Source organism: Pelophylax lessonae (assembly GCF_965119305.1).
Source record: "Pelophylax lessonae genome assembly, chromosome: 2".
In the NCBI taxonomy this organism is placed as follows: Eukaryota; Metazoa; Chordata; class Amphibia; order Anura; family Ranidae; genus Pelophylax; species Pelophylax lessonae.
Genome location: NC_138769.1, coordinates 673,848,674 through 673,871,198, shown reverse-complemented (window position 1 = coordinate 673,871,198; position 22,525 = coordinate 673,848,674). Strand labels below are relative to the sequence as shown.

Sequence of the window (22,525 nt, the reverse complement as noted above, 5' to 3'; positions counted from 1 at the left end):
GACCTTCCAGTTACAATGCATGTCAGAGCAAATGAGAATCATGAGGTCAAAGGAACTGCCTGAAGAGCTCAGAGACAGAATTGTGGCAAGGCACAGATCTGGCCAAGGTTACAAAAAGATTTCTGCTGCACTTAAGGTTCCTAAGAGCACAGTGGCCTCCATAATCCTCAAATGGAAGACGTTTGAGACGACCAGAACCCTTCCTAGAGCTGGCCGTCCGGCCAAACTGAGCTATCGGGGGAGAAGAGCCTTGGTGAGAGAGGTAAAGAAGAACCCAAAGATCACTGTGGCTGAGCTCCAGAGATGCAGTCAGGAGATGGGAGAAAGTTGTAGAAAGTCAACCATCACTGCAGCCCTCCTCCAGTCGGGGCTTTATGGCAGAGTGGCCCGACGGAAGCCTCTCCTCAGTGTAAGACACATGAAAGCCCGCATGGAGTTTGCTAAAAAACACCCGAAGGACTCCAAGATGGTGAGAAATAAGATTCTCTGGTCTGATGAGACCAAAATAGAACTTTTTGGCCTTAATTCTAAGCGGTATGTGTGGAGAAAACCAGGCACTGCTCATCACCTGTCCAATACAGTCCCAACAGTGAAGCATGGTGGTGGCAGCATCATGCTGTGGGGGTGTTTTTCAGCTGCAGGGACAGGACGACTGGTTGCAATCGAGGGAAAGATGAATGCGGCCAAGTACAGGGATATCCTGGACAAAAACCTTCTCCAGAGTGCTCTAGACCTCAGACTGGGCCAAAGGTTTACCTTCCAGCAAGACAATGACCCTAAGCACACAGCTAAAATAACGAAGGAGTGGCTTCACAACAACTCCGTGACTGTTCTCGAATGGCCCAGCCAGAGCCCTGACTTAAACCCAATTGAGCATCTCTGGAGAGACCTAAAAATGGCTGTCCACCAACGTTTACCATCCAACCTGACAGAACTGGAGAGGATCTGCAAGGAGGAATGGCAGAGGATCCCCAAATCCAGGTGTGAAAGACTTGTTGCATCTTTCCCAAAAAGACTCCTGGCTGTATTAGATCAAAAGGGGGCTTCTACTAAATACTGAGCAAAGGGTCTGAATACTTAGGACCATGTGATATTTCAGTTTTTCTTTTTTAATAAATCTGCAACAATGTCAACAATTCTGTGTTTTTCTGTCAGTATGGGGTGCTATGTGTACATTCATGAGGAAGAAGAATGAACCTAAATGATTTTAGCAAATGGCTGCAATATAACAAAGAGTGAAAAATTTAAGGGGGTCTGAATACTTTCCGTACCCACTGTATATTGAGCCATGCTGCCCCTATGTAAGCAAGCAAGAAAATATAATTCCCAGAGTTCTCCTTTCAATGCCTATAATGCTCTAGGTTGCTGGAGACCATGTGATTCTAGCCTAGTCTTATTCATATCTGTTTTGTTTTAATCAGGTAAGAAAGAAGTACTTTTATCCAAAATAATGTACCCGATGATTCATGGAAAGTGTGGATTTTAATCATAGTTTTGGTAATTTGTTACTTATTTTAATCTAGTCAGCATTGTTTCTTAGGGAGTTCTTGCAGCAGCTAATGAGCACAACCAACCTGAGATTTTCTTATGTTTCTTCATCTAACTTTCAAGAAGCGTCTGTGTTTTCATTTATAATTTTTATAATTTTTCTAAAACCCAGGGGAAAAGGCTGTCCTTTGCAGTCTGGTAATACTGAGCTTTGCTTCCATGGGCTTTTTTTGTACAGAATTTGCTCTTTTCGCCTTGAATTGCATTATTTTTTCACTTTAACAAGAGATAAATTGGTCAAGAAAAGGTCACAGTCTGGATGATGGAACGAGATGCACAAACACGGGACACACACTCACATAGGAGAATAATAAATAAGGATGCAGTAAGAGTCTTGGCAAGCACAATCCAAGTGGTGAATTCCATCCAATTGCTTATAAGAATGCAGTAAGGGGAAGATGACCTCTGATTAACCAAAGATGGCGCTGCTAGTAGCAGGAATCCATAGAGGTAGCTTTGTTCCATATCACCAGATTCAGGAGCTCATAAAGACCATACCCTTTAATAAATTAATGGCAAAGGCCCTAAACATGTACAGTGGGTATATACAGTGCTTTGCGAAAGTATTCGGTCCCCTTGAACTTTTCGACCTTTTGCCACATTTCAGGCTTCAAACATAAAGATATAAAACTGTAATTTTTTGTGAAGAATCAACAACAAGTGGGACACAATCATGAAGTGGAACTAAATTTATTGGATATTTCAAACTTTTTTAAAAAATAAAAAACTGAAAAATTGGGCGTGCAAAATTATTCAGCCCCCTTAAGTTAATACTTTGTAGCGTCACCTTCTTCTGCGATTACAGCTGTAAGTCGCTTGGGGTATGTCTCTATCAGTTTTGCACATCGAGAGACTGAAATTTTTGCCCATTCCTCCTTGCAAAACAGCTCAAGCTCAGTGAGGTTGGATGGAGAGTGTTTGTGAACAGCAGTTTTCAGTTCTTTCCACAGATTCTCGATTGGATTCAGGTCTGGACTTTGACTTGGCCATTCTAACACCTGGATATGTTTATTTGTGAACCATTCCATTGTAGATTTTGCTTTATGTTTTGGATCATTGTCTTGTTGGAAGACAAATCTCCGTCCCAGTCTCAGGTCTTTTGCAGACTCCATCAGGTTTTCTTCCAGAATGGTCCTGTATTTGGCTCCATCCATCTTCCCATCAATTTTAACCATCTTCCCTGTCCCTGCTGAAGAAAAGCAGGCCCAAACCATGAAGCTGCCACCACCATGTTTGACAGTGGGGATGGTGTGTTCAGGGTGATGAGCTGTGTTGCTTTTACGCCAAACATAACTTTTTGCATTATTGCCAAAAAGTTCGATTTTGGTTTCATCTGACCAGAGTACCTTCTTCCACATGTTTGGTGTGTATCCCAGGTAGCTTGTGGCAAACTTTAAACGACACTTTTTATGGATATCTTTAAGAAATGGCTTTCTTCTTGCCACTCTTCCATAAAGGCCAGATTTGTGCAGTATACGACTGATTGTTGTCCTATGGACAGAGTCTCCCACCTCAGCTGTAGATCTCTGCAGTTCATCCAGAGTGATCATGGGCCTCTTGGCTGCATCTCTGATCAGTCTTCTCCTTGTATGAGCTGAATGTTTAGAGGGATGGCCAGGTCTTCGTAGATTTGCAGTGGTCTGATACTCCTTCCATTTCAATATAATCGCTTGTACAGTGCTCCTTGGGATGTTTAAAGCTTGGGAAATCTTTTTGTATCCAAATCCGGTTTTAAACTTCTCCACAACAGTATCTCGGACCTGCCTGGTGTGTTCCTTGTTCTTCATGATGCTCTCTGCACTTTAAACTGACCTCTGAGACTATCACAGTGCAGGTGCATTTATACGGAGACTTGATTACACGCAGGTGGATTCTATTTATCATCATTAGTCATTTAGGTCCACATCGGATCATTCAGAGATCCTCACTGAACTTCTGGAGAGAGTTTGCTGCACTGAAAGTAAAGGGGCTCAATAATTTTGCACGCCCAATTTTTCAGATTTTTATTTGTTAACAAAGTTTGAAATATCCAATACATTTCGTTCCACTTCATGATTGTGTCCCACTTGTTGATTCTTCACAAAAAAATACAGTTTTATATCTTTATGTTTGAAGCCTGAAATGTGGCAAAAGGTCGCAAAGTTCAAGGGGGCCGAATACTTTCGCAAGACACTGTAATAGAATCAGCCCCTTTAGAAACAAAAAAAAAATCACTTTTTGTTGCTTTGCAGCCTGAAATGAAGACAGACACAGTTTTGGTTTTATCCAGCTGTGTTTACTCAGTGCAACTTATAACATCCAAGTGAAAGATATAACACCAACATATCAGAGAAAAATTTAAAAATTAAAAAACAGAATCACTGAGGTGGAAAAAGGATCAACCCCTCCTAAAAAAACTTGTAAACTCAATCAGGTATAGCTAATCACCTTCTCAATTACACATTTGACTTTCAACTGTAATCAGCTGTCATTTTGATTAGCTGTCATATTGATAAAAAAAAAAAAAATTCCTGGAGCATTCCAGTCCCTCATAGTACAACTGAAGCAAACAATCAACTATGGGTGGTAAGGCACTGTCATCGGGATATCCGGGATAAATTTGTGAACAGGTACAAGTCAGGAGAAAAACATTTCAAAGGCTTTATCAATGCCTTGAAGCACAGTGAAGTCTATTATTAGGAAGTGGAAGGTATTTGGTACAACATAGACCCTTCCTGGATCAGCACATTGCTCCAAACTGGATGAAAGAGCCAGGAGGAAGCTGAGCAGAGAGGCTACCAAGAGGCCTACAACAACTCTGAAGCAGTTGCAGAAATTTACAGTGAGGGAAAAAAGTATTTGATCCCCTGCTGATTTTGTACATTTACCCACTGACAAAGAAATGATCAGTCTATAATTTTAACTGTAGATTTATTTTAACAGTGAGAGACAGAATAACAACAAAAATATCCAGAAAAAGTCTTAAATTAATTTGCATTTTAATGAGTGAAATAAGTATTTGATCCCCTATTAATCAGCAAGATTTTTGGCTCCCAGGTGTCTTCTGTACATGTAACGAGCTGAGATTAGGAGCACTCTCTTAGAGGAAGTGCTCCTAATCTCAGCTTGTTACCTGTCTAAAAGACACCTGTCCACAGAAGCAATCAGTCAATCAAATTCCAATCTCTCTACCATGGCCAAGACCGAAGAGCTGTCCAAGGATGTCAGAGACACGATTGAAGACCTACTCAAGGCTGGAAAGGGCTACAAGACCATCGCCAAGCAGATTGGTGAGAGGGTGACAACAGTTGGTGCGATTATTCTCAAATGGAAGAAACACAAAATAACTGTCAATCTCCCTCAGCAAGATCACATCTCGCAGAGTTTCAGTGATCATGAGAATGGGGAGGAATCAGCAGAGAACTACATGGGAGAATTTTGTCAATGATCTTAAGGCAGCTGGGACCATAGTCACCAAGAAAACAATTGGTACCACACTGCGCCATAAAGGACTGAAATCCTGCAGCGCTCGCAAGGTCCCCCTGGTCAAGAAAGCACATGTACAGGCCCTTCTATAGTTTGCTAATGAACATCTGAATGAATTAGAGGAGAACTGGGTGAAAGTGTTGTGGTCACATAAAACCAAAATCGAACTCTCTGGCATCAACTCAACTCGCCGTGTTTGGAGGAGGAGGAATGCTGCCTGTAACCCCAAGAACACCATCACCACCGTCAAACATGGAGGTGGAAACATTATGCTTTGGGGGTGTTTTTCTGCTAATGGGACAGGACAACTTCACTGCATCAAAGGGACGATAGACTGCACCATGTACCATCAAATCTTGGGAGAGAACCTCCTTTCTCAGCCAGGGCATTGAAAATGGGTCGTGGATGGGTATTCCAGCATGACAATAACCCAAAACACACGGCAAAAAAGGATTGGCTCAAGAAGAAGCACATTAAGGTCTTGGAATGGCCTAGCCAGTCTCCAGACCTTAAAGGAGATGTGTGGGATTACTTTTTTTTCCCCATTTATACTTACCTAGGTGGATGCAGCATCTGTCCCTCGGCGCTTCTACAGTGAGAACTGAGTGATCGAACACCGCTGATCACTCAGTTCTGACAGCTCCTCGAGCAGAGAGCTGATGACTGTAAATCAGCAGCACTCTGCCCTGCCCCCTCCTCACTCACTGGATCGTTGGGCTGTGGAGGGGTAGGGAGCAGCCGGCTCAGGCTCTCAGTCACTCGCTGAGAGCCTGAGCCGGGTGTTGGTCCAGGCACCTGGCGGATCCCGACTCCATGGTCGTGATGATGCCGTGCCTGGACCGACTTATGTGACATCGGCAGAGAGTGGACTTTAGCCCACTCTGCTGAAAACGGGTCACCAATTTGATAAGCAATTGAATCTTCAGGAAGAAAAGCATTCTAAAAATGTAAATTAACATGGTTCTGAAATGAAAAAGGAACAGGGCATTTTCCTCTATAGTGTGTACTAGCCTCAATCCAAAGCACTAAGTGTAATTTCTGTTTCCTCTCACTTCCCCTTAGTCACTTCTGACAGGTTATCCCGACACCAAAGATGGCCCCACCCCTTCGGCACACAGAAGGTGATGGCCTCAGTTGTGCATGTTTCCCTATTAGACTGTGTAGGGGAAGGGGTGAGGGGTGTCCATCCCCTCCACCCAGGTCTCAGCTTACACTCAACTCTCTTCTCTGTACTGTGCAGTGTGTGACATCACATCCCTGTCACCTGCCTGCAGAAGCTGAAAGAAAAAAAACTTTTGATCAGTGTGTTTTGTAAAGCTGTAGAGAAGAGAAGATGCAGATAAACTAAAACAACTTATGTAGGATGTGTTTCATCTCTGTGTATCACTTGAACCTAGTCACTTCACTGGGTAAATGTAAGGGTTTACAACAACTTTAATTATGTAATCCCTGGCTGCCTTGCAAATCCAATGGCTTCAGTACTTTCACTAGCCCAGAAAATATATGCAGATCTGACTTTACTCTAATCTGCATGCTTGTTCCATACTGCAGCTACCATTTTTAGGAGATTGCCAAAGAGAGCCTCTGTATTTCTATCTGCATAGGTTTCACTTGAAGTCCCTTCAGTGCTGTCAGTTGCTCAATACTTTACAAGCACGGCACTTCAGCATTCAGCTTCAGACATACTACGAACCATTTTGTGGAAAAAATTGATAAGATTTTCCATGTAGTATTCATAATGCCTCTTGGGATTGGAATGCTTCTTTACTTAATGACTTGGTCCACCTTTATGGATGAAATTACTTACGTGTCAGCGTTTATCTCCGTGTTCAAAACATGATGTCTTGTTAGAAAGGTGTTGCAGACATTGGAAAGCATTCAATTTTAGGTTTCAAGGAATTACCATTTATTGGTAATTTTGTAGGTTGAGTTTCACGCTGGCTTCTCTTGGCACGGAGCGTCATTCTCTGCATATATTGCGGAATGTCTGCTAGATAAGCCGTTAAAATCAATCATGTATCATTTGAACCAGATGTTCCTTTGGCTCACCGAGAAATCTTTCAGCATTCTCTCTTTTTTCCCCTCTCCAGAGAAGGACATTAAGATTGGAAAGTTAATATGTGTAGCAAACTTAAATCTTTATGACAAGTCATGTATGATATATATTGTTCGCGGATGGAGGTTGCAGGGATATAGTATGGTCTACTCCTAGGGGGGGCTTGAAGTCACCATGGTGCCATGTCACTGAAAGCATCTTGCAGATTAATTATGGAATAGCTGGAATTTTATTGTTACGAAATGAAGGCTGTAAAATAAAAGCTTTGATTGATTTGATTTATAGAACAGCAGAGCCTTGGCTGCAGGATTGATTTGGGAGATTTTTCTTCATCAATAAATTGATTATTTCAGAGAATAAGTGAGAATAAGACAGTTTATTGTTTTAAAAGACTATCTATCTATCTATCTATCTATCTATCTATCTATCTATCTATCTATCTATCTATCTATCTATCTATCTATCTATCTATCTATCTATCTATCTATCTATCTATCTATCTATCTATCTATCTATCTATCTATCTATCTATCTATCTATCTATCTATCTATCTATCGCCCCGTACACACGCACAGATTGCTGGCCATAAATTATCGGCCAACGTCCAATCTGCCGATTGTAGCCTTGTTAGTATGATGCTTCCGACAACCAACTGCGAATTTTCGGCCGAAAAAAATCTGGTGTGCATGCTATAAAATTTTTGTTGGCCAAATATGTAGTTTTGGTAAAGCTAAAGGAGATTTTATAGAGATTGTAGAATCTGAGCGTGGGCCAGGCATGGGCATACATATGTATTAAGTGCATACTTAATCAGTCTATTGTCTACCGTTAAGAGGACGACATTGTGGCAAGTAGTCCTTCCTTAAAAGAAAAGGAAATAAACCTGTGCTAAATGTCTATGTGTTCACTATTTTGTGGCTGCCGCTGTTCATCAGTGAAAACTTGTAAACATATTTTGAAACCAATAAGTTTCAAAATGGGGTAAAATTGGGTTTGCGCTGTGGTTTCAAAATAAGTAGTGCTTCCTGACTCTAAACATTTTCTGAATGCAGTGGGCCTGTATCCAAGATAATAAGTTAGCCCATCTTCCTCAATACTCTATGATACACTACCTCCATGAAAATATACTTTATAAAGCTAATGCATTAATCCTTTTATTTAGCTTCTAAATTATTAATTGAATATCCAGGAAAGGGAAAAAGTAGTGGGGAAAAAAGCACATGGTTTCACTGAATCATTTTTTGTGTCTTGATTCTTTGTGGTCTGTAGGGCATAACCATGTGTGTCCCTTGCCTACAGACCTTGTACTAAAAAAAGTGTCAGTTTTTCTTATCTCAGAAGGTTTTAAGGTGTGGTGTACTGTGTACTTACAGTTTATGCGCATGGGGGCTCTACACCTACTGTATAACTGAGCTGCTAGCAGAGTAGGACTACAATTCATCCTGCTATTTTAGTTATCAGTAGAGTTGAACACCTGGATGTCCGGGTTCGGCAGGTCCGACCGAACTTGAAAAAAAAGTCCGGGTTCGTGACCCGGACTTAACCCGAACTTGACCCCGATCCCGAACCCCATTGAAGTCAATGGTGACCCGAACTTTTGAGCACTAAAATGGCTCTAAAAAAAACATGGAAAGGGTTAGAGGGCTGCAAACGGCAGCAAAATCTTGTTAAGAGCATGGCAAGTGCTCTGCAAACAAATGTAGATAGGGAAATTCTTTTTTCCCTTTAAATTGGTGATTTTTGAATAGCAGATTAGAACAGCACTGTGTGTAAAGGCTGTATGTCACAGTAAAGTATGAATGAAAAAATGAAAAATAATTATTTTTCCCTTAAATTGGTGATTTTTGAATAGCAGATTGGAACAGCAGTGTCCAAACATTGTAAGTCACAGTAAAATATGAAGGAAAAAACGTTTTGTTTTTTTTTAAATCCAGATTAAGCAGACACATATGCACTGAGCTTGCATTAAATGTCCGCTGCACGCCACCCACCTAACAGACTGATAAAAGTATTTTTTTTTCTCCCTCCTCCTCACTGGGCTCAGGTCAGGGCAAAAAGATTGTGCACTGCCCCCCCCCCCCCCCACCCCACCCAACCCACAATAAAATCGATGTAGATCTGATTAAAGAAGATTCTTCTGTCCTGTGTCCTATTCTTTCCCTGAAAGCAATCTCTCCAGCCTGTCCCTACAATAATCTCTGATCTCTCCCTCAAATCAGCAGCAGCAGCAGGAACCTGTCCCTACACTAGTTAGGGCAGTGTGACGTGCGGCGCTACGTGACTCCAGCTTATATAGAGGCTGGGTTACATGCTGCACTGGCCAATCACAGCCATGCCATTAGTAGGCATGGCTGTGATGGCTTCTAAGGACACACTAGTTAAACGCTTGTTGATTGGCTGCCCTGCAGCTGTTGAAACCGCGCCGTTAAAACCTCGCCAAAACTACCGAACAATGGACTGTATCCCGAATATGCAGTAAAATGTTCGGGCCCATGTCCGGGTACCGAAAACCCAAAAGTCCGGTACGATCCCGAACAATACAGTCCGTGTTCGCTCAACCCTAGTTATCAGCTCTAGATGTGCTGACACAAGACAGTTGGCCTAGTTGGGTAGGCAATATAAATCTGGCCCTAACTGACTCCCTGTTTGACATTGTGTCACTGGAACAGGATGTCCCACCATGGGTGATACAGACAGCAATAAAAACCTAGCAGAGGCTTTAACTTTCCTTATTTTATCCAAAATGTAAAAAAAGGTCTGAAATTAGACTTTACATAAGTATTCATTTGCTCTGATATCTAACTTTCTTAGTGCACCCAATACGCCGTAATGCGTGGTTCTTAGTGTGCAAATGTAGGCTTCCAACTCCAAAGTTGGAGCTATTCTTGTATACTTTACCTTTAGTGAAGTTGTTCTTTATTACGTTCCCCCCCACCTACCTTGATGCAACCCACCTGGGATAAGGGCCAGTCTCCACTAGCAGCAAAAAGGGTGGATTTCAGGCATTTCTTACACATCTAAAATGCCCAATAACTGCCTCCTGGTAATGTAAATGTATGGCACACAGGGGAGGACTGGGAAGGGGGGGCAGGGTGGCAATTGCCCCCCGGGCCACTCTGATGCCGGGTAAAAAGGCCGCACTCAGGGCTGGATTATTGTAGGGGCCAGACACTGTATACAGCTGCTGGTCACCGCTACACAATGTTATATTTGCAGAGCTGCAGTGGAGCGGTATGAATGTGCAGAGTACGAGTTACCACATTGCATCATGTTTATCTTGCTTCATAAAATCAATATTATAAAATCAGGTGGGCATGGATGGTGAGCTGATTCAATGATTCAATGGGCTACTTGACTGGACTTGCCCCCCAGGCCTAAGGCTGCCAGCCCTCCCCTGATGGCACAGTACATGTTAGTGCCAGTGCTGTGGAACACCTAGTTAAGATAGCAAAGGATCATTCAAGGAGTGCAATTGGGCAAAAATTGCTAACCTACTTGTAGACACTGTGGCCATGTTACCGCTATGGTGTGATCTTTTTATACCAGATAAAAGAAACTTGTACACATTTAACAAGGTAAACAGGTTTCTTGTATATCACCGACTTCACAACCTATGTGTTTTCCACTCTGATCTCTTACACAAAACAAAGTGAACATTTTCCCCTTCTGCTTCCTTTTTTTATTAGCGCTAATTCATTTCCCAGTACAGATCGGAGTTGCTGTCCTTCTCAGCTACTCCTTAATTTAGTGGGAAGTCTTATGAATGCCATTTCCAGTGTGTTATTTCAGTATTTAATTATTTTAATCAATGACAATTTAACGCAGCGGGTCTCAGATGGCTGGAGAAAGCTTTGAGGGGAAAGTGACCTTTAATAAAGCCCAAGAAGAAAAATGACACCTCATCGCTGGGAGACATTTTCTCATAAATGGATGATAATTCTTCCTCTGAATTTGATCAGAATTGCAGTCTAAATTTAGATGGATGGCAATTACTATTATTGACCCTTATTTATACACTGCCGTCATGTTGTGTCATAAATTGTAGGAAAAAACCTTCAATGTCGATGCTCTCCAGTTTTGTGCTTTTCCCTTTCATTCAACTTATTGTGCCTTATTTTGTTGTGTCCTTCAAGATCCTTTTACTTTTACTGGATGCCCAGAGTGAACTCTATACTTATAATCCCTTAGCATTTACAGTGAAAGCTTTAGGCTACTGTTCTACTTGTCAGTTAAACTGTATGTCAGGGCAAAATTAAAGTTGGGAGTTTAAGAGTTGGGACTTGATATAGCTCCGGTCTGGGATTTTTGACAATACCACCAGGCTTTTGACTCATCTCACCATAACCTGAGCCTCATGGTAAGCATACCCAAGATTAAAAACGAAAAAAAAAAAAAACCATTGGTGCCCACAGAACATTCTCTGAGATTGTGTCAGTGCACAGTTCCTTAAAGTAAATAGAGTAAGGGACGGGTATAACCCCTGTCAGATTTTTTTTTCACCATATGTGTCCCATTGCAGAAATTTCCCTTCACTTCCTGTCCCATAGCCAAACAGGAAGTGAGAGGAAATCCCTGCAAATTAAGGAAATTTTTTGGGGACCCCAGGTCATCAGAACTAATGCCTACTTTGGAAGATTTCCCCTCTACAGTAAACCCTCCCTCCATCGCTGGGGTTACGTTCCGGACCCACCCACGAAAAGTGAAAATCCGCAAAAGACCCTATTTAACCTCCCTGTCGGTATGATTCTTTAGGATTTTAGGTGCTGAAAGTGGTACCATTATTTTGCATGTAATTCTTGAGAATGAGCAGCCCAAACCAACTATTTACATATTTTTTTGTTTTTACTGTGCGTTCTTCTTTATAACATCTCGGGTATGATAAAGTTTGAAACACAATTAAAATATTTTAATATAATAAAAAACTATAAATAAGTTAAAGTATGTATATATATATATATATATATATATATATATATATATTATATGTATATATATATATATATTATATGTATATATATATATATATATATATATATATATATATATACACACATAAAAAGTACAGTAAAACTGCAGGAAAGGGCACTGGGGGGCAATGTAATGTGAATTTATTTTATTTTGAATAGTATCAGTGTGTTTGGTGTGTTTTGCATTTGAATTTGCCGCCGGTTCCCCCCCTCTGCGAACGTCACGTCGCAGGAGACGGAATCCGGGGCACGGAGAGGATCGGGAGGAAGATCCGCCGCCGCATACCGTGCGCATACATCGCTGGATCCCGGTGACAAGGTAAGTAACCTCTTTTACAGGATCCAGCGATGCTTCTGGCAGTACCCTGAGTGTGGCTCGGAGTTACCGCTTTTGGCTCTGAAATGTAATCCCGAGCCACACTCGGGAATACCGCTAAGAAGGTTAAATAAACTCTAGGCATGTTTTTATAACTTTCACTTTACTTTTAAAAGCATTTTAAGGTCTTTAAAAACACTTTTAAAACAATATAAACTCATCTAAACACATAAAAGATACTGAGAGACAGAGCAAGAGCAATGGAAAACACAAAAATATTTAATTAACAATGATTTAATTAGTAAAATAATATTAAAAGGTCTTACAGAAAAAAAACGCAATATACCGGGACCGCAAAAACTGATATAACGGGGGTTTACTGTATTACTTTTCTGGGGACAACCTAAAATTCGGGCATTTCATTTACTTTGGTTTTCAATGATAATGGTAAACAGGACAATAGAGAGGATGAATCTCCTTAATGGGGGCACAGACAGCAATAAAAACTGACAAAGGTTCTAAATCCTCTCCATTCCATCCAAAACTAGATAAAACATTTTGCCTTCAGTTATACTTTAAAATACTTTAAAGTATAAGTGAAGGCAAAACTTTTTTTTTCAGGTTTGGATAGAGTGGAGGTGGATTAGAATACCTTGCTCTATCCAAAATTATTATTTTTTTTTTTTCTGTCTCACATTAAGTTACAGGTTAGTTGGTAGAATGGTGTAGTATTGGGGATACACCTCTTAATCACTAATAAATATATTTATGCATTTTATTCGAATTCACAAATTCAGGGTTTGAGGCGTGGGGGGGGGGGGGTAGTCTCTTTTTAAATTGATCAGGCAGGAGAAGGGAGTTAATCATTTTCAGGGTACGTGAAAAGTGATATAATATGTATACATTGGGAACACCATATTTTGGCCATATATATGTTGGGTATTGACTTGTAATGTAATGATATGCCATGTAATGTATTGTTTTTGATTTTTTTTCTGTGTTCGGAACATAATTAATAAAAATATATTAAAACAAGACTAAAAAAACAAAATTCTGCCTTCAGTTATACTTTAAATTACTTTTTTTTTCAGTTTTGGATAGAGTGGAGGTGGATTAGAATACTTTGCTCTCCAAAATGTAATTAAAAAAAAAAACAACTTTTTTTGCCTATAGTTCCACTTTGACAAATGCACAAATGTGACATAAATGTTTTTAAATTAGCTTTTAGCTTACTAGTGCTGTAGTCTTATCGTTGTGCTCTTTTGTCTTTGTGTCCTAGATCTATCAATGGCCGTTCAGAAATTCTCACATTCCCTGCAAGACTTCCAATTTGAATGCATTGGAGATGCAGAGACAGACGATGAAATTAACATTGGTAAGATATCTTTCATTTTTCCAACAGTTTGTTAAAGTGGTGCATGCCATTCCCTATGCTATATCATCTAAATATACCTGTGCATAGAGGCTTTTGTAAGTTCTTTATTGCTCTGTCATGTCACAGCTTTAAAGCAATCCCTAGAGAGCAGCAGTGAAAACTTTGGAAAACCTGAAAATCAGGCTTTAGACACAATTACATCTTCGTGTTTTCCTGATTGGAAAATCATTTTTTATTTTCTCTCTGCAGCAGTGCGACTCAATCCCATGCTAAGTAACAGTCAGACTCAATAAAGAAAGATTTACCCTTGCAGTGGGTCTTCCTCCCCATTGCTCGTTTTGCCCAGGAGATGATAAATAAGGTGATATACTTTTTCTTGCTCCTCCAGGCTTCCTCCTCTTTGTATGACTAGTCCCCTGAAGCCTCCCCCTTTGTTGCCCAACCTGTTACAGCTCTCTGACATCATCTCGTACAATGCAGGACCAACAGTCCATGACATCATCTAGTACAATACAGGGCCAACAGTCCATGACATCATCTCATACAATGCAGGACCAACAGTCTCTGACATCATCTTGTACAGTGAAGGACCAACAGTCCGTGACATCATCTAGTATAATGCAGGTTCAACAGTCCCTGACATCATCTAGTACAATGCAGAACCAACAGTCCCTGACATCATCTCATACAGTGCAGGACCAACATTCCATGACATCATCTAGTACAATACAGGGCCAACAGTCTATGACATCATCTAGTACAATGCAGAACCAACAGTCCCTGACATCATCTCATACAGTGCAGGACTAACAATCTGTGACATCATCTCGTACAATGCAGAATTAACAGTCCCTGCATTGTATGGTAGCTGGCAGAGGGCCTGCCCAAAACCCACCACAATTAACAGTAGAGGCAAGTGCTGCTGGGGAAGTGAAGAATAAGGTAAGTAGGTCATCTTGTTCATAATACCCTAGGCAAAGCGAAAAGTTAAAGTGTTACTAAACCCACAACAGTAAAATCAATCTGTATATGCAATAAAGCATGCTTGTTTTACTCACTGTGGATTCATAGGGGTTAATCCTCTGCATTGTGTAAAAAGGCTGTTTGATCCTGTCTTCTCTGATCCTCCCCTTCTTCCACTGACTCCAGAACATATCTGGATAAGACAGAGCCTTTGGAGTCAGGCTGCACATGCTCAGTTTGGTGTGTATTGCTAGAAAGTTTTTTTTTTTTTCTTGGGAGAGTGCATGTGATCAGCATAGGGCCAATCAGCACTGTCCAGACAGAAGATCAGGGGTCCTGGATCCTGATAGGACAGCTCAGTTCAGTATGAAAACTCCTCCTACAAGCTTTACCAGGAAATTATAGAAGTCACAAATCTGCTATATACTGCTGATAAGAAAATGTATTTAGCAGTTTAAGTTTACTAAAATAATTGAATTGCCCTGTTCTGTGTACTGTGAGAGACCAGATATAGGGAACGCAGGCTCCTGGGTTTACTAATAGTTTAACCGCTTGCCGACTGCCAGACGACGATTTACGTCAGCCCCTCACAGGCAAAGCGACGTAGGGCTACGTCGCTAGCCTGTGAGGGTCTAGGGAGCGAGCGTGCGCCGCCGGAGGCGCACTCCCGCACGGTCACGGACCCCCCTGCGCGTGTGCCCGGCGGACCCGATGTCTGCCGGGCACTCGCGATCTTCCGTTACACCGGAAGAAAGGCAGGCGGCTAATATAAACAAAGCCGCCTGTCAGTCTCCCCTGTGTAAGAATGGAGATCAAACGGTTCTGCTATATAGGACCATTGATCTCTGTTCTTACACTAGTAGCCACAGCCAATCACAGTTAGAAACACGCCCCTAGGGACAAACTTAACCCCTCCCTCTCCAATAAAGTTAACCCTTTCACTGCCAGTGTCATTTTTATAGCAACAGTGCATATGTATAGCACTGATTACTGCAGTAATGTCACTGGTAACCCCAAAAGTGTCAAAAATGTCAGTCAAGGGTCCGATCTGTCCGCCGCAATGTCGCAGTCCCGCAAAAAAAAAATCGCAGATCGCCGCCATTACTCGTTAAAAAAAAACAACAAAAATGACACAAATCTTTCCCTTAGTTAGTAAACGCAATAACTTTTGCGCAAACCAATCAAAATATGCTTTTTGCAATTTTTTTTTACCAAACATATGTAGCATAAAACAAATTGGCCTAAATTGTTAAAAAATGTTGATTTTTACATTTTTTTTGGAATTTCATATAAAAAAATGTGAAAAATATTGTTATTTTTGCAAAATTGTCGCTCCTTTTTTGTTTATAGCACATGATCAAAAAATTGCACAGGTGATCAAATACCACCAAAAGAAAGCTCTGTTTATGAGAAAAAAAGGACGTCAAATTCGTTTAGGTACAGCGTTGCACAACCGTGCAATTGTCAGTTAAAGTCACGCAGTGCCGAATCGCAAAATAGGCCCTGGTCAGGAAGGGGGTAAAATCTTCCGGGGCTTAAGTGGTTAAGCCTTGCAGTATGGAGGGAGACCCAATGCAAAAGTAAATCTTTAGTTCAGCTTTAAATAATTTGAATTGAATTATTGAATTTGTTAAAAAAAAAAGGCCATTGTTGTTTTAGAACTGGGAGCTATTTATTTTACTGCTGTGGTAGAGCAGATAATATTCAAATTATGGGATTTTGGGATTGAGATTATGTGCCATTGCTCACCTCCTCCCTATATAATGCTAATTCTGTAGCCCATACTAGATCAGAGCTGGAACACTAATCTTTGCCCAGTAGCAGCTGACTTATTTTTACTGATGCAACCTGTTCCTTCCAACTTAATGAGCTAGAAAAAACTTTTAAGTGCCTAAATGTGTAGGCAAAGACACATCACTAGTGTTTAATGAAAGGAGAAAAAAAAGAACAAAACAAAAAGATAAATGCCTCAGCACTTGTATAATTGCTGTGCTACCGGTCCACTATGACATTACTAGTGGAAAAGGTTGTCACTTACAAACGTAGCTTGTAAATGGAATATAAAGTATGTTTTTATTTAAAATAATTTCAGTAATGCAGTTTACAATACACAATTGTATAAACAATGTTGCTTTTAACCATTTCCCGACTGCCCCACGTAGATTTACTGCGGCAGGACGGCTCGGCTGCGCACGCAGTCTTGCCGCTGGAACCGCACTCCTGCCGGTGGGATTAAACACAGCGGGAACCAGGCCGCAGGAGGAGCGGGTGCATTCGCCGCCGGCCTCCCGCAATCTTCAGGGAAACTGACAGGAGAGCCATCTGCCTATGTAAACAAAGCAGGCGGCTCTCCTGTCAGACAGGCACAGTGAGATTGTGTTTCTCAGCTAAGCTGAAACACTGATCTCTGTGTGCCTGTCACAGAACCCCCCACAGTTAGTAAGCACATTTAGGCTTACATTTAACCCCTTGATCACCCCCAGTATTAACCCTTTCCCTGCCAGTGTCATTTATACAGTAAAAGTGCATATTATTTAGCACTGATTACTGTATTAATGTCACTGGTCCCCAAAAAGTGTCAAAAAATGTCAGTTAGGGGTCCGATCTGTCCGCCGCAATGTCGCAGTCCCACTAAAAATTGCTGATTGCCGTCATTACTAATAAAAAATAAATGAATAAATAAATAAAAAGTCCACAAATCTATCCTATAGTTTGTAAATTCTATAACTTTTGCGCAAACCAAATAAATACGCTTTTTGGGATTTTTTTTACCAAAAATATGTAGCAGGATACAAATTTACCTAAACTGATAAAAAAAAAATAGATTTTTTTTTTAATAGTTTTTATTGAGAATTTTCACAAAAGAAAAACAATAATACAAAAAGGTATGAAAACTTAAGTACTTTCAGGTGTATAATACATTCTACAGCGTATATCGGATATCACAGAACTGCGCATCTTATATGGACATAATTACATATTAAGAGTCACCATTACCGTAAACATTGCGTGGTGTAATACGACCAACTCTTGAAGGGACAGAGTAATGACTCCGCCCCCCCGGACCCCCCTCTGGAAGCACACTGGGCCACAGGAAGGAGGGCAGGACCACCCCCCCCCCCCCAATCCAACAACCTTAAAAATATAACGTCTAGAATAACAATAACCGCATTATAATGAACAAATGTTCAAGTCCCCAACATTTATTTGTGGGGAAAAAAAAGACATCAATTGTATTTCGGTACAGCATTGCATGACTGCGCAATTGTTAGTAAAAGTAACGCAGTGTCAAATCGCTAAAAATGGCCTGGTCATTAAGGGGGTAAAACCTTCCGGAGCTGAAGTGGTTAATATAATATATTAGTTGAATAATGTGACCCTTGAGCATGGTGAACAGAATCATATTTTTATTATGTCTAGTCCATGCCACTAAGAGATAAGTGAAGATCACTTCTGTTTGGAATGTTTCCCTATATATGTTAACAATTAACCTACTCAACTGTATGATGTGGGAAATGCCATAAAATAATCTTTTTACCTTTGTCAAAAGTTGTTGTGACATTTTGGAAATTGCACTGTTGTTTACCTAAAAATATTGTTAGCCTTGCTGTAAACTTGCTTGGTCTTATGCATTGCTCTGTAGTTTGATACAGATCGAGCAAGACAATATTTTGCAGTATCATACACTTTAATTGTATATTGCCTCCTTAGCTCATGTTGTGGCTCCCCTGTTCCATGTTTTTCACCTGTGGACCTTTATGGCCCCTGGTTGAGAACCAGGGTTAGATAATAAAAAAGCTTGTTATCGCATGTTACCATTTGTTTATTGTTATATGAATAAAGCCGGCACACAAAAAGGCTTCTTCTAAGGGCCCTTTCACACGGGCGTTCCGAATGTCCGCAAATCATCCTATTTTTTGCGGATGATTTACGGACATAATGTAAGTCTATGGCATTGCGGATGTCAGCGGAATACCATCCGCTGACATCCGATTTTCTTCCTTTCAGTTCTGTTCCGTTTTTTGGAATGGAACAGAACCCTATTTTTCCTTCGTTCAAAAAACGGAAAGGAAGCAAAATCGGATGTCAGCGGTGGCATCCGCAATGCCCATAGACTTACATTATGTCCGTATATCATCCGCAAACGAATGGGATGAAATGCGGACATACGGAGCGGATGACACAAGTGTCATCCGCTCCGTAAAAAAAAAAAGTGCTGGAGCGGATCGCAATGCGGTCCGCTCCGTGTGAAAGAACCCTAAGTAAAATTCTTTATTTCAGCATGGATAGCAGTGACGACATGACAAAGGCTGACGCGTTTCGGCTTTACGCCTTCCTCATAGCTATGAGGGAGGCGTAAAGCCAAAACGCGTCAGAATTTTTTATGTCGTCAACACTGTCCATGCTGAAATAAAGAATTTTACTTGGAAGAAGCCTTTTTGTGTGCCGGCTTTATTCATGTAACATTTGGTTTGGACGTTCAGTCTGAGCACCGACACTTAGCTCTTTATCTTCTCAGAGGCGGTGAAGCTAGGGTGAGTTGTTGTCTATGTTGCTTTATTGTGCCACATCCCATATAGAACATTTATCTCTTGAGGTATGTGTATCTATGACCCAGCTGTTTCAAATTTAAAATGGTTGTAAACATTTGATTAGAAAAAAGCAAAAAACAAACAAACATGCCTATACTTACGTGCTCTATGCAATGGTTTTGCACAGAGCAGCCCCCAATCCTCTTCTTCTGGGGTCCCAGAACCGATCCTCTGAGGAAGAGGGGATCTCACCTCGAAACACGTCAGCCATCTGGAAGGTCCCCCGGCATGCTGGACATGGTCCCGGTGACCTGCTTGCTTTGTGTCCATTGTGGACTTTGAAATGCTTTTATGACTGGCTTGTTTGTAGGTTTATTTCTTCTATCCACTTGGGTAATGCGCAAGGTTGGTGCGTCCTCTTTTCGTTTTCTCTACAAGAAAAAGGGGGGTCTGGGGAGAGCTATAGTACAGAAGGTTTTTCATCTTAATGCAAAGAATGCATTAAGGTGAAAAACCTTAAGACTTTACAACCCCTTTCATTCAACATCTTCTATATACTGTATCTTTTTTTTTTAAGCCTATTGACACCTCTTCTGCCTTCTGGTTTTCCTTTACAAATTTTCTTCACACCTCTCTCCTTTTTTCTCCTGTGCGCCCCGTCAACTCAACCCATCTCAACTTGGTATTCTTTTATATTTTACATTGTCTGGTTCTGCATATTTCTTCTCGAGTTCTTATTCTCTATAGTCTAATTTCACGCAGCACTCTACAGATTTTTCTCAACACCGCCCATTCCCATGCTGGAAGCTTTTTTCTCATCCACTTGTGTTAAATTCCATGTTTTTAGATCTGTGTGTTGCACTGGGTCCCATAATAGGTATATGAAGTTTTATTGCAAAGTTTTGGAAGCTTAATTTGATTTTTTTATTCAATACATTGCAAAGTACATCAAACAGAATATTTCATATGGCATATTATTATTAAAGAATATTCTACCGTACCAACATTCCAAATTATATGGAAATAAATTAAAAAAAAAGGAACTTTTCAGATATTCTACAAATAAATCACATAATATATATATATATATATATATATATATATATATATATATATATATATATATAATTTATTTCATCCTTTTTAAAACTTCAACCTTATGCTATGTAAAAAAATTCACACAATCCAAGTTTAGTATAAAAATACATGTGCTATTTTTGTAATGCAGGGTTTTATGCTACCGCCATATCCACCCATCGAATATGATTAGGACAAAATTGCTCATGCCTATCATTATGTCACTTAGGCTAGGTTCACACATGTCCGGTGTGAATTTCCCTCTGCTTTCACTGTGAACTTCCTAAACAACAGTTTAGCTCAAATTTTAAATACTGTTCAGATGTGACTTTTTGCAGACAGCGACCACCGATGTCTTTCACATTAGCTGGTTATTAAGGAGTGGGCTGGGAAGCTGCCCGTCACGTCACTAACGGATGACTTATCAGCTTACAGCTTAAAGTGGAGTTCCAGTCCCCCAAGTCATTTTCTTGTAAATACTCTATTATACTATAGTATATATAGTGTAGTCCTTCCAATTTATTTTTAAATAAAAAATAAATACCCTGATCTCGGAAGCTGGCAGGGTCCATGTCCACTGTGGGCATCTGAAGCCCTCCTGTATCTCTTTCCGAGATTAGGTGCAGCTGGCTACCCAGCATGCACCTCCCGATCTCGCGCCTGCGTGGTAATGCCACCATGTGAGGTTCCTTCCTCCTGACATGTTGCCATAGCAACTCCTCCCGTTCACGTCATTTCCGTTCAGGAAACAGCACGAGATTTCGACATTAAGTTACTCCCATGGACTGCTGGGATACATGACGCCAATATTCCATCGTGTCCATGGGAAGTGCCTAATGACGTAATCGCCTGGGCGGACGGAGCTGGAAGTGCTCCAGGAGATTCCTAAATAAAGGTAATTAGAAGAAAAAAAATGTTACCATTTTACAATATAAAGGGGATGTGCATTTGATTTATTGTATCTTAAATAATAGAGTGGAACTCCACTTTAATGTAGAAAAAATAAACCATTGCCAGCAAAATAAAAAAACATAAAAAAAACATTGTGGGAGTCCCCCCCCCAATCCATACCAGGCCTGTTCAGGTCTGGTATGGATTTTAGGGGAACCCCACACCAACATTTTTTTTAAATGGCATGGGCCCCCCCCCCCCCCCCCAAATTCATTACGGATCGTGTTAGCTTTGGTATGAATTTTGAGGGGAAACCATGCCGAAATAAAAAAAAAATTGGAGAGAGGTCCCTTCACCCCCCCCCCTCCCCAAAATCCATACCAGACCCTTATACGAGTATGCAGCCCGGCAGGCCAGGAAAGGGGGGACGAGCAAGCACCCTCCCTCCTAAACCATACCAGGCTGCATGCCCTTAACATGGGGGGATTCTTTGGGGCAGGGGGGGCTCTGCCCCTCCACACCAAAGCACCTTGGCCCCATGTTGATGGGGACAAGGGCCTCCTCCCCACAATTTGGCCGGTAGTTATGTGGGTCTGTGGGCAGGGGGCTTATTGGAATCTGGAAGCCCCCTTTAACAGATCCTACTCCCTCCTCTATGTGAATGAATATGGGGTATGTTGTACCCCTATACATTCAGACAAAAAGGTGTCAAAAAGAAATAAAACCAGAGACAGTGTTTGACAATTCCTTTATTAAAAATAAAAAAACAATGTCCCTCAATGTAGATCCATTTTTAATCACACTGCTCACCACCACCACTGACCCAAAAAATGTTAAAAAAAAAGAAGGTCTGATTGCGCCGAAGGCTCCCACCGTCTGCCTGCTCCGCCATGTGAAAGTTCCTAAATAGCTGATGGGCTGGGCCACCCGGCGACATCACTGATGCAGCAAAGCCCCATGTTAAGCATGTTAAAGGGAGCTTCCAGATTCCGAGAACCCCCCTGCCCACAGACCCCAACAGCCACCGGGTAGGATTGTGGGGAAGAGGCCCTTTTCCCCATCAATATGGGGACAAGGTGTTTTGGGGAGGGGGGGCAGTGGACCTAAGGCTAAGGGTGTGGTATTGATTTAAGGGGGGCCTCGCGCTGATTTTTTAAACATTTTTACGTGGGGGTTTCCCCCTAAAATCCATACCAAACCCAAAAAGGCCTGGTATAGATTGGGGGGGATCCCCCACGTGTTTTTTTTTTTTTTTTTGTCGGCTCAAATTTGCGTTCAAAACTGATCCGATGTGCAATTCAGATGCATTCCCATAGAAGGCAATGAGCCTGAAA

The 22,525-nt window shown here is 41.1% G+C and overlaps 1 protein-coding gene across 1 annotated transcript in view; it reads left to right on the top strand.

Moving 5' to 3' along the window:
• The window catches only part of ARHGAP42 (Rho GTPase activating protein 42), a 531,819-nt gene that overhangs the window by 152,119 nt on the left and 357,175 nt on the right, over window positions 1–22,525 (top strand). Inside the window, exon 2 of the mRNA XM_082244686.1 lies at window positions 13,633–13,728. Within this exon, the coding sequence (XP_082100812.1) occupies window positions 13,633–13,728 (96 nt within the window). The remainder of the gene's footprint in view (window positions 1–13,632; window positions 13,729–22,525) is intronic.